The sequence below is a fragment of the Microtus oregoni genome, unplaced genomic scaffold (genome assembly GCF_018167655.1).
Source record: "Microtus oregoni isolate MIOR12 unplaced genomic scaffold, Mior012 000024F_ref0000369, whole genome shotgun sequence".
NCBI classification, from domain to species: Eukaryota; Metazoa; Chordata; class Mammalia; order Rodentia; family Cricetidae; genus Microtus; species Microtus oregoni.
The window spans coordinates 15,831,703-15,844,596 of record NW_024543083.1 but is presented as its reverse complement, the minus strand read 5'-3'; the positions used below and the strand labels follow the sequence as shown (position 1 = coordinate 15,844,596).

General features: G+C 48.3%; 1 protein-coding gene across 2 annotated transcripts in view; it reads left to right on the top strand.

The window, feature by feature from the left end:
• Positions 1-12,894, top strand: part of Dlgap2 (DLG associated protein 2) — a 691,629-nt gene that overhangs the window by 591,050 nt on the left and 87,685 nt on the right. For both annotated transcript variants that reach the window (XM_041673600.1, XM_041673601.1), the window contains one exon: positions 817-1,889. In XM_041673600.1, the coding sequence (XP_041529534.1) occupies positions 817-1,889 (1,073 nt within the window). The remainder of the gene's footprint in view (positions 1-816; positions 1,890-12,894) is intronic.

The following is a 12,894-nucleotide window of genomic DNA, read 5'->3' as shown; positions in this document are numbered from 1 at the left end:
TAAGCTAACCCAAAATGTTCCGATATAATTGATCTACAGCTATATTGTGTGTGTGTGCGCGTGCGTGCATGTATGTATGTGTGTATCTAAGTGTTGTATGGGTGCTTATTTTTTTTTTTTTTTTGGTTTTTCGAGACAGGGTTTCTCTGTGGCTTTTGGAGCCTGTCCTGGAACTAGCTCTGTAGACCAGGCTGGTCTCGAACTCACAGAGATCCGCCTGCCTCTGCCTCCCGAGTGCTGGGATTAAAGGCGTGCGCCACCATCGCCCGGCTCTGGGTGCTTATTCATACATGGATATGAGTACACATATATATATAAGGATATGCACATTGTGTAGTTGTCCAATAACAACACCAGGCGTGGTTCCTCAGGTGCCTTCAGTCATTTCTATTTTAAGAAGTATCCCTCACGGGAACTGCTTGACCCTGCACATCCAAAGTTAGGGTTACAAGCACATGCCACTGTGCCCTGCTTTTGATGTGGATGTTAGGGTTTGAATACAGGTTCTAATGCACGCAAAACAGTTCACAGAATGAGCGATCTTCTCAATCTGTGTTTTTTTAAGGTCTCATAGTCTGCGTGTTGAGAGCTCCCGTGCATCTACCGATGTTAGATACCTATTACTGTGGGTGTTCATGTAGGGAGACCAAAGTTTCTGCTCCATAGCAACCCCCAATCCTGAGGAGTCACCATAGTCCACACATGTGACTGTTGACTCGGTTCAGGAGCTGGCTCCTAGGAAAACGACTCCTGTATCTCTGTCGCACCCCAGGGCTCCCAGACTGGCACTAAATCCCGTTTCTGCTCTGTCAACAGACCAACAATACTCATGGTCTCCCACGTCGCAGCACTTCAATGAGGAGAGGTATTCGCCCGCACCCAGGAACATGAAAGGGTTAACTGGAAGCCGGACCCAGCCTCAGCTGTGTGCGGGTCATACCTGCGGCCTGTCACCCCCTGATGACTGCGAGCACCCCCACGACCACATGCACCATGGGCCAGATGTGCGGCAGCCCTACCTTCTCAGCCCGGCTGAGAGCTGCCCCATGGACCACCACCGCTGCTCGCCCAGGAGCTCTGTCCACTCCGAGTGTATGATGATGCCTGTGATGCTGGGCGACCACGTGTCCAGTAGCACCTTCCCCAGGATGCACTACAGTTCACACTATGACACGAGGGATGATTGTGCCATGACCCACACGAACACAAAGGTAAATCGCATCCCCGCCAACCTTTTGGACCAGTTTGAAAAACAGCTACCCCTGCACCGGGATGGTTTCCACACACTGCAGTACCAGAGGGCCTCCGCTGCCACTGAGCAGCGGAATGAGAGCCCAGGCAGAATCCGGCATCTGGTCCACTCTGTCCAGAAGCTCTTCACCAAGTCTCATTCTTTGGAGGGATCATCCAAGAGCAACATCAATGGGACCAAGAGTGACAGTCGGGTGGACGACCACCACCACAGCCACCATTCTAAACACAGCAAAAGGAGTAAAAGCAAGGAGCGGAAGCCGGAGGGCAAGCACAAGTCTGGTATGAGCAGCTGGTGGAGTTCTGATGATAACCTGGACAGTGACAGCACATACCGGACACCCAGCGTGGCCAACCGCCACCACATGGACCACATCTCCCACTGCTACCCCGAGGCACTGCAGAGCCCCTTTGGGGACCTCTCACTAAAGACTTCCAAAAGCAACAGTGATGTTAAGTGCTCAGCCTGCGAAGGCTTGGCCCTGACGCCCGACACCAGGTACATGAAGCGTAGCTCTTGGTCCACCCTCACGGTGAGCCAGGCCAAGGAGGCCTACCGCAAGAGCTCCCTGAACTTGGACAAGCCCCTGGTCCACCCAGAGATCAAGCCTTCCCTGCGGCCGTGCCACTACCTCCAGGTAAGGCTCAGGTGACTGTGACCTGGTGCAGGAGGTTTTAGCCACTATTGCCATTTGCCTTGTATCAATGCATAGGGTACAAAGTGAAATCTGAAGGTGTGTTTGCCTTTTAGGGTTCCAAAGCAAGCCAGTGTGCTTGCTTTACCTACGTCTGGGTAGTAGCTAGAGCTCTCCAAGCCCAGAGACAGAAGGCAGACCTGGTGCTCCCTTTGAGAATTGTGTTACTGAGACATAATGTTGCTATATCTTATTTGTGAGGTACAGTCATTTGGTACACGGTGCTGCAAGCGTTGCGATCCTCCATGTCAGTGACTTTTGTCGGAACTATACAGCTTTTCCTCCTAGTTATTCGGTAGTAGAAATTATTGCAACCAGGAATCGTCCTGCTAAAATCCTTGGTTGTTTTTAGAGACTAAATCTCACATTTTAATATAGGCTGACCTTTCACTCAGTATGCAAACCAAGCTGGCTTTGAACCCTCAGCAAAAGGCTGGTTGGGATTATAAGTGTGTTCTGCCATGTCTGGCTTAACCTGCCATGACTTTTAAAGTTTTTATTATTAGCATATATTAATTATACAGAATAGTGGGTCTCATGACATTCTCCTACATGTAATACTTTGATAATACTTTCATCATGCTCACCCCCATTCTCTTGTTGCTAGTCATGTAATTCCTGAGTATATAATGCAAGGCTCAGTGTAGTCCCCATGCTCTACAATCTCTTGGATGAACTCTTCTGATGTAACTGAAATCAGACATCTTTCTACAATCCCCCAGGCCCTCTTAACCACCCTCTACACTCTGCTTCTGTGCACCCAGCTCTTGAGCTTCCCTGTGGGGAGCCTGTGTGGTGTGGAGTTTGTCTTTCTGAGTCCCGTTTGTTTCACTAAGTGTACCGCACTCCAGGTTGTCCCTGTTGTAAATGGCAGTGACCCCCCCCCCCTTAGGACTGAACAGCCTCCTATGCTGTGTGTGCATCCCTTCCCCGAGCCACTCACTCCCTGGAACACGCACATCAGGTTGATTTCCTACGCTCTCTTCTGTGAACAGGGCCACAGTGTGACAGGAAATGGTTGTGGGTTGCATTTGGGCCGTCCCTTGAAACATCATTCCAATGTGACTATCCATCCCTTGCTGCCAGGGACTTAGCAAAACAACACAAATATCCTGAACACGTAGATGGCATGCCCATAGGTCTGCCTTTGCGTGAGATCTGTTCTCTCACGTGACAACGACACATGTGGTGATGACAGGAAGTTGTGTCTGTGGTAAGGGTACCTGTTCCCAATGGTGCGGATGAGATGGATTCACCAAAGGCAAAAGCATATTACAGACAGTGCTGGCAGGATCCAGAGCACTGTGTCATGCTGCATTTTATATAGTTGCCCTCTCTGTCTCCTGATGGCTCGCTCACCAAGAATGACAGGGGAGGCCTGAGCCTCCAAAGACACCACCACTCCCAAGGAAGCCTCTTTAGCTCCTGCCAGCTGGTGGCACCATTAGCACAACCTCAGCACTTCAGGTTTCCTCAAAGACGTATGTATTCAATATTCACAGATCTCGAATCCTACCCTCTAAGAACCAAAGCTTGGCCTGGTAGTGTGCTGGCTTAGAGACGCCCGCGTGGATACTGAGTAATGGCGCTAAACGCCGGCTGAGTCATCAAGTGGCCAATTAACGAAACAGATGAACAACTGTGAATCCTGGGAGTCAGGTGGCGGAGGCTTCCAGCAGCACCACCTCCTCCTGGTGTATCATCCAAGGCTCGCGGGCTCTGTTTTGAAAGGAGATGCTAACCAAATTGCTTGTATAGACAGATTTATTCAAAGAGACAAATTGGTAGTTAGATAAAGTATTATTTTTATAACAGTAGAAAAGGGCTTAAATTCTGCTTGTCGTTGGCAAACCTTAGTGATATCCAGATGTGAAGTGTTCTCTCTGCTCATCTAAAGGAACACGGCAAGGGAAGTCGGGGCCCTCTCTGGTTCCATCACTCTTGGAAAAGCGAAAAACTGGTCCGCTTTTTTCCCCCTTTGTGTCTAGGAACTCTGCTGCAGTGTTCCCTAAACACGAGGCAGTGCTGTAACTGTGGCATCTCACCCCACTCCAGCCCTGAGCTCTCAGCTCTGCACTTCACCCTCACCCCCTTTACAGCCCCCAGATACCCGGGTCTACCATCCCTGGTATGGCACATGCTCTTCTCTGCCCTCTGGTCACCCTGTCCTGGGCGTCTGTTCATGGAGAATATCAATTGTTACCAGTGAGAGAGTGTGAGACCACTTTTACCATCCTCTCACCTCGAACTCTGCGACTCTTTGGTGGCTTTGCTTTCTCTACACCGCACCCTTCCCCTACCAGGTGAGGTAGAAAGGGGCCCTGCAGATGACGTCATTGAAACGAATGATTCCATAATCTGTCTCTGAAAAATCGAGGCTGCAGGGCTGGGAAGACTGCTCCTTGGGCAAAGCACTTGCCGCAGAAATCTGAGCACCAGAGTTCAGATCTCCAGCACCCATGTAAATGCCAGATGAGCATGGCAGACTGCTGGTGATCCAAGCATGGAGAAGACAGGGACCAGGGGTCCCCAAAGTTAGCAGGCTAGCCAGACTAGTCAAAAGAGCAAGTTCTGGGTTCAGTGGGGAGCCGCTCTCCAATGCATCATGTGTTGAGTACGTGAAGAAGGCACTGCCACCAAATTCTGGCCCCCTCATGCGTGTGCACACACGTGCAAGCACACACACACAAAGACACAATCATGTGTGTGTACATAACAAAGATGCACACTGAAAGATACAGGCGTGTGCTTAGGTAAAACATCTATAATGTGTGAGCAGGCATGAAAAGCTATCAGACACCAAGTCATTCTTCAGGTCTTCCCAAGGGCTCACTTCTCTCCAGTGGTTCCTGAGTTGGGAGCCACATGACAGGCTGCTGTCCTGTGCCGGATCTGTCGTTTGCACCTTGTAATCTGCACAGTGCCCTCTGCCTCTCTCTCTTCTCTCCTTCAGCCTTGGACTTCTTTTTAATTAAAATTCCTTGGTTTTGGAACCACTCTTTGTTCGACCAGTCTGGGTGTCATGCCAGCTGTTTCTCTGGCCTCCAGCTGCCACAGGCCTGGAAGCTAGCCACCAGCTTCTGGACTTCCCTGCCCCAATGGCTTCTCACCGTTCATGTGTGTTGATTGCTCAGCATTGTAAGCAGTCATGTCTCATCCAGCCTCTCCAAGCCTCCAGCCTCCCTGCCAGTCCCTCCTCCCTCTCCCCTGGATCTCCCTACCCCTTTGCCTATAGCTGTAGGTGGAGGCTGCTTGTTTGTTCCCTGCTGCCCAGACCTGGAATAATCACACATAAACTGTATTAATTAAAGCACTGCTCAGTCTATTAGCTCAGGATTCTTATTAACTAGCTCTTACATCTTAAATTAACCCATTTCTATTATTTTGTATTTTACCATGAGGTTTGTGGTTTATCTGTAAGGTTCCAGCTGGCGACTCCTGTCTTTCTCCTTTGGCAGCTACATGGCATCTCTTTGACTCCGCCTACTCTCTCTCTACATCTCTGTTCAGATTTTTTTGCCTGGCTTTACTCTACTAATCCATTGGCTGCAGGCAGCTTTATTATTAACCAATGGCAATAAAACATATTCACAGCATACAAAGGAGAATCCCACATCCTATAGCTAGATGCCAATTGGGAGTGTTGGCCAAACAGTCAGTGGCAGGTCCAGCTGTCATCTTACCAGAATGTAGTTTGCAAATGTGGACACTTCGTGTCCCTTCATGGTAGCATGCAAAAGCCAAGTAGCCTGGCATGGTGCGGGGAAAAGATGAGATGCCTGGAAGACAGCCCTAAAGTAACGTTCCCCTAGTGCCACATAAAACTACAGCAGTACACAGCGGAAAGAGGGGACGACAGTCATAGAACCCTACCTACAAAGCCCAAACGGCCTCGTGTCCTCCATCAACCTCCATCAGTCCCTCATGGCTAACAGTAGCCTGGGCTGGGCCTTGCTAACCATGGCACCTGCGGGGGACCCAGATCTGTCTCCTCTCAGTGTTCATGTCAACAACCATGGTCTCAATAGTAAACCTGTAGGGGGGAGGATTGAGGACCCTGGAAGGAAATTGTGGCTTCCACCAGGAGCCCCACCCCCAACCCCACCCCCAAATACCTCATTTCCTGAGAGTCTTCCCTCACACACTGTTCTCTGTCCATTTTCACCTCTGAACAAAGTCCTTCTTCTCTTCCCAGCCGTCCTCTATCTGTCTCGCCACATCGCTTGTGGGAAGATTTATGAAATACACACATCTCCTCAGGCAGCGTTTGTCCCCGAACCCAGCTGAATGGATGTCTGGGTGCATTCAAAGGTATCCTCACAGGGCTGTCCTTCATGTGGTGGCACTAAACTTTCCCGTGGAAAGATCCCCGGTCTGGGCCTCACAAGCCCAGACTTCATTTCACAGCCAGCAATGGGAATTAAGGAAAAATTAAAGGAATGTGCCCACAGTACTTTGTGAGGACATGGTCTAAGAGACCCAGAAGTCTGTGCCCAGGGGCAGTGTTCTTTCTTTTTTATTTTTCACCCAAAACTAGAGATTTGCGGTTAAATAAAAGGACACCTTTCCGTCTCCACCTTTGGCTGATTCGGAACACATAGTTAGCATTCAAGGAAGACTTGTTTGTAAGTAGGTCAAAACACAGTCAATAGAACTGGCGGGGAATCCTGGCCCGAGTTCGTCTCTGAAAAGGCTTTTGTTCTTTCATTTTCTGCCTCAGCAGACAAACTGTCTTAAGGCCAAACTTGGAATAATATGGCAGGAGCGTGGGCCATGATCCACTGCATCCTGCTCAGGGGCCAAGCGGTTCCCTGTGTCCTGAGGAGGAGACACTAGCCTTGGAGGGTACCTGGTACCAGCCAAGGAGGTCACAATTGCTCTGCCCCCTGAAAAATGTTTTCTTCCCTCAACCGTTATAAACAACAAACCCCAGCATCTACCATGCCTCCCTCACCTCCCTCTTTGGCCTCTGTATTCTCTCTGACTTGGCTGCCTCCCCACGTGTAGTCTGTAACCACAGTGACCCTGGTTTCTTTGACCCCTCCAAGTAAAGAAAAGCCCTTGGTGTTTCTGGTTTGCTGGGTTTGTAGCCAGGAACAGGTATGTTTTAGGCTTTTGTTGGGTTTTTTTTAACAAATGATACTCCTAAGTTTTGAAAGATTGAGAGTGAAGGTATGGAGAAAGAGTAAGGAACTGTTGCTCCCGTTCAGCATTCTGCAGTGATCTGCTTCTCACCGGTGTTTCCCTGTCCTCTCCTCTCAGGTCTCCGCAGCCTGCTGCCCTCCTGAGCTCTTTCCCATCCATCCACACACTGGAAAGGACCTTAGCCTCCCTTAAGCTCCTTCCCTTTAAGGGCCCGGAATGAATTCACAGTGGAAAGATGGTCTCCACTTAACATTAAAAAAATACAACTTAAAAATCCCATTTTCCCCAGTTACATTTGCTCATCCCAGCAGCATTTATATTTGCATTCACATTTACATTTAAATTTGCTTCAATCAGCATTTAAAAAGAGTATCAAGAGGCACACAGCCCTGGCCAGTGGCTTCCACAAAGCCTCTAAGTGAACACTGGGGCTGTTGACAGCTCTGAGCATCCCAGCAGACACCCTACACAGTCCCATCTGTCGTGTCCCCTTGTTTGGAACCTCCACAGTACCTCTACTCTATCCCTTTACCCCTCTTTCATTTTGTTCTGCTGTGTGTGTATATTCAACACGTATACATAGACAGGGGTCAAATCAAGGCGTAGATCATCTCCAGGTCCATGTCTCCTCGTGTTTATCGCCTTGGAGTTCCTCTTGCTGGCTCGTCATAAGGATGGGAGGGGATAGACACCACAGGCGTTCACTGTGCTCTGCAGAACACCAGCCCTTACTCCTCCTGTACCAACCCTGTTGACCATCCTCCCTATTCCCCTCTCCTCTCACCCTTCCCAGACCTCATTAGTCACTGCTCAACTATCTTCATTTTGGATATCAACTTTTTTTTTATCTTCAACCAATGAGTGAGATAGATGGTGTGTGTCTCTCTTCTCCTGACTTGTTTTATTTATCATATGAACTCCATTTCCACCCATATTGTTGAAAATGGCAAGATTTCCTCTTTTGCGGTGTGTCTATTGATGTGTGTGTATCAGTGTATGTTACATATATTAATATATCATATTTTCTTTATCCATTAGTTAATGATCACCTATATCGATTCCACACAAAATGAATGAAGTCTCCTCTCTTTCCGTTTTGGGATTACTTGGAGAGGAATTCATGTTTGTTTTTTTACAAGTTTAGGAAAATGCAGCATTGAATCCATCTGGTCCTGGATTGAGTTTTTTTTTTTTCTTATTGTTTGTTTGGTTGGTTTTATTTTTCTTTGTTTAGGGATGTCTTACTGCTGGTTTGGTCTTTTTTCTTGTTTTTGGTTATGAAAGTTTCCTACGTCCTTGTGGTTCAGTGCTGATAGATCATATGTGTTAAGAAATTCATCTACGTCCCATAAGCTTCCCAAATCTGTCAGCAACACCATTTGTCAGTTTTTTATGATGTGCCTTTGTGTTTCTGGTCACCGGTTGTAATGTGTTCTTTTTCATCTTTGATTTTGTTTTCATCTTCTCTCTTTATTCTTAATAAGCTTAACTAAAAATAACATTAAGCCATAAGGATATATTTTTCATCATGAACCCCAGGAGAAGTGGGTAGGCTCACCATAGAGGTCACTCAGGTACCGCCAGGGCAGTCAGGGGATGTGTGAGTGCCCACCAAAGCCTTGCGATCTCCATGGGAATGAGTGGCAGAGCAAGGTCAAGTGAGGACAGGATGGTTCTGTGTGGACACTAAGTTCAGTTCCCGAGTGTCTGCAGCAGTGGGGCAGTGACCTCAGTGTGGGGCCCACAGGAGAGAGTGGGGTGAGCACTCTGGTTTTATGAAGTTGCTATGAAAGATCTGCTTGAAAGTTACCTACTGCCCCTCGGGACCTGACACCCTGAATAAGGCTGCCATGGCTATCAAGACCACAAAAGTCAAAGCATCAAAAACACTGAAAGCCAACAGGTCTCACACACAGGGGCATAGAGGCATCCCTAGGGAAGAGGTCAGATGCCATGCAAAGGAAACAGTGAAGCCCCAAAACAATAGGTTACTTTAAGCAAAGTGTCCCCGACATGGCCTCATAAGAAAAAGCCAGAGCAGAGTGCCACCCTTTTAACCTTGACTCAGAGATATGGGGCTTGCATCAGAGGTTCTTCCTGAGCACCCTCCATGGAGTGCTAGGAAACATCTCCCCTCCATAGTTTAGTAAGTAAAAGGTATATGAACCATGCCCCCCAACTTAGCCTTGATTCAGAGCTGTGGAGCCTATGTCAAAAATCTCCCTGCCTATTCTCCATAGAGCCATTTGGGTACCTGAGCCAGACCACCTAAGGCCCAGCTTTCTCATAAAGTTCAGATGTGAGACTCAGCTTGGGTCTCCTGCCATCTCTGGCTCTTGTCACAGGAGAGTGTTTACCTACAATGTCCCCACGAGCTCTTGTCCTTTGTCGCCCTGACCCCGGGTACCACCGTAGCTGCTCTGAGTCCTCCAGCACTAAGCAAGAGTTGATTGAAGTTGAGCACTCATCTCAGCGCTGGCCTGCTGTGGAGCTGCATTTACTGTCTCCAGAATACTTTCAACCCACACAGGCTCCAGTGGGCCTCATTTCGTGTGTAATGATGCCCAAAGAATGACTCTCCAAAAAGCACTGGAAGAGAGACAGATGCAAACAGAGGGAGGAAAAGAAACAGGCAGAGACAGACAGACAGACAGACAGACAGACAGAGAGAGCTCCAGGGGAAAGGAAGGACCATTTAGCCAAGAGCTAGTGAGTGAAAATGACTTTTGAGCAGGAAGCTGGTGCCCAGATCCTGGAGGGATGGATTATGCATATACTTAAGCTCCAGTGTATCTATGGAGATGAGAATTGTTTGCTCACACCGTGGTGTAGAAAGAAACACGGGCATGGGTCTGAGATTGGCCTTCATAGCTAATCCTTCTCTGCATGGTTTCTTAGTGTCTGTGGGTACTCCTTCCCAGTCCTGGATGCCCTACATTCTGCCATTTATATCCGAAAACCTCTTATAGCTCTCTCTGCTCATCTGCTAAGCTCTCGGCGTCAGTCAAAACTCTCCAGCACAAACCAGATCTCCGCTTCTCAGCTTGACTAGGAAGACTAGGCCTTGGAAATCTTCTCCCCACTGGGAGCTCCGCACAAAGCTCTTGCTGTGTGCTTCCCAGATTTCCTGCCCTTGTGATGCATGCATACATCCTCTTCTAGCTTCCTTTGTGTGGCTATAGAACACTGATAAACAGTGGTTAGGAGAGGAAAGGGTTTATTTCCGATTACCCTTCCCAGGTTATAGTCTGTCATTGAGGGAAGTCAGGGCAAGAGGAATCTGAAGGCAGGGCTGCTTGCTATTCCATGCAGTACTATCTCCAACCAAGGAACTCACTCACAGCTAAGGAAGTGCAGAAACCATGGAGGAATGTTGCCTGTCTGCCTGCCTGCTTGCTTGCTTGTTTTCTCTAGTTCATGCTTAACTAGCCTCCTTATACAGCCTAGAACTACATGCCCAGGGAATGGTGCTATCCACAGTGGGCTAGACCTTTCTACATTAATTAACAATCCTTCATAGGCATGCCCACCAAGCGGCCTGACAAAAACAATTAGTCAGTTGAGACTGCCCTTTCGGGTGATACTAGGATGTGTCAGGTTGACAGTTAATGCTGTATACACATTTCACTCTCTTTCTCTGCCCATGTAATTCTTACCTAGCAGACATTCAACATCTCTTGGAGCAGTCTAAAACAAAACTCATGTAACCTACCTAGATACACATTACTGACAGGGGAAACAGATAGGACAGAGAGGGGGGAGAGATATGTGCATGTGGTCTTATCGCTAAGATAAATGAATAAAAGTGAAGTAACTTTGAAGTTGAAGTATTTCAACCTAAGAATGTTGGGGCCCAGCAGCTCTGTGCAGAATGAAGTGTTCTCGTGTTTGTTGCTGAGCGAAGGGTCGCTGTAATTGGAGTTACAAATTAGACCAACAAAGGCGTGTCGTAATGAGGACTCAGGCTCCAGCGAGGCTCTGCCAGCCCTGGGGGATTTGGAAACGGTAAACAGTTCCTGGTGAATTGCCAACCGAGCAACGTTCCCCTCGGTTTACATGGTGGCTATATCCTAGAAAAATAAAACCCATCGCTCATTAAAATTGCCAGCGAGAACAAAAAGCCCAACTTTTCACACAGAGCCTAGCAAGGCCCAAGGCAAGCTGACTCAGGTTTGTGCAGATTGCAGGCAGTCATTCCTTGGGTGGGGTTGCCCACGACCCCCTTCTAACAAGCATCTTTGGAACCCTGGGCCATAGAAAAGAACTCCCTGCGTGGATTGAGTTTCCCCAGATGGGTCCCCAGAACGTCTGGTGACTCCTCCCCTGTCATTCATCTGTCCTCTGTGCACAGCACGCAAGGCCCAGCTGTCTTCCTCTGCCGCTCTCCCCTGTGGCTCGTGTACTTGATGCTTGTTTAAACCACACGCACACATGTTGCTGACGGAATGAGGAAAATGTTTCCTGAGGGAGAACACAGCTTTGGATGGCATATTCCTTTAGTTCACCTGAAAAGAACCTTATTATGAAATTCTTTGCCTTGCCATTTGAAAGAAAGAAAGGATGTTTTAGTGTTTCGCGTTTAAGATGTGCCTCAACTACAGCATCACAACGCACACAGATGTCAATTTCAGGAGAAGGCTCCTTTTATAGAAACGGTCGGCACCGCTCAGCACGGCGTGCTGGTGACGATTCGGGTAGCTGATCGCCTTGGCACGGTGAAGGCTGGGGTTGGCTCTGCAGGGGCTGGATGCCTCAAGCTTGTTTCCCGGAGGCTGGGAAGCTGCCATTTGCGCGTGCCAGGTGTGCACTTGGCCACTCCTCTGCGTTCTGCTGCGGGTTTTAGCGTTTCCACCATAAGGGGAAGGTTTATTTACTGAGACTTGGTGGCTTTTCATAGCCCAGGCATATGCTCTGGAAATTGACTGCTCTGTGCTCCTTCTGTATTGAATTTTTTTTCTGTCAAAGGCTGTGAAATTGGCTTCTTAAATCAGAAACAGAAACATACAAGCTGGTCTCATTTGTTAGTTAATTTGTAGGCTGCTGGGGAAAAAAAACAATCTTTACCTTGCTCTTTATGGAAACATGGTTTTGGTTCCAAAAGACAAAAAAAAAAAAACAAAAAACCTCTCCATAAACCTGACAGTGTGAGCCTCTCCTTTGGTGGCAGCTGGCCTCTCTCCCCATCTGTCCTTTTCCCTGTAACCACCACCTGAATGCTTACTGAGAGATAAAAAATGCAAGCTTTCCTGGCCCAACCAGGAGCTGGCCAGCAGTCCCTTTTTATGCTGTTTCTTCTGCTTGCACCATTCCTCTGGCCAAATTCAGACGAGGTGACCCCCGACACCTCCCATTCAGGAGCCTTTACTGGTCGCAAGTCACCATCTTTCCCTGGAACTGCCACTCACCTTAACCCTGGTTCAGGCTAATCACACTCTAATCCGTCACCCTCCAAGTATATCACCTCCTCTGAAATGTGACATTGGGGGCTCAGACGAAACTAATGCGCAACTTAGAAAAGCTCAGACTGCTTTGAAAATGTCAGTAGATGGGGGAATCCTTGAAAAGCCTTTATCCCCCGTCCCATTGTGGACACCCGCCACACACTTTACTGCTGTGCTCCTTCGCTGAGGCAAGTCTGCCAGCTTTCTGTCTTTCCAGGTGCTGTGGTTTGAATACATTCCTGAGTTCATGAATTGGAAAGTGAGTCCTCAGATTCACATCTGATGGTATTCAGAGGTACCCCTTTGGGGTGATGTGTCCTGGCCATGGCCATGCTGATAGTGCATGCATGATGTAATTAGTG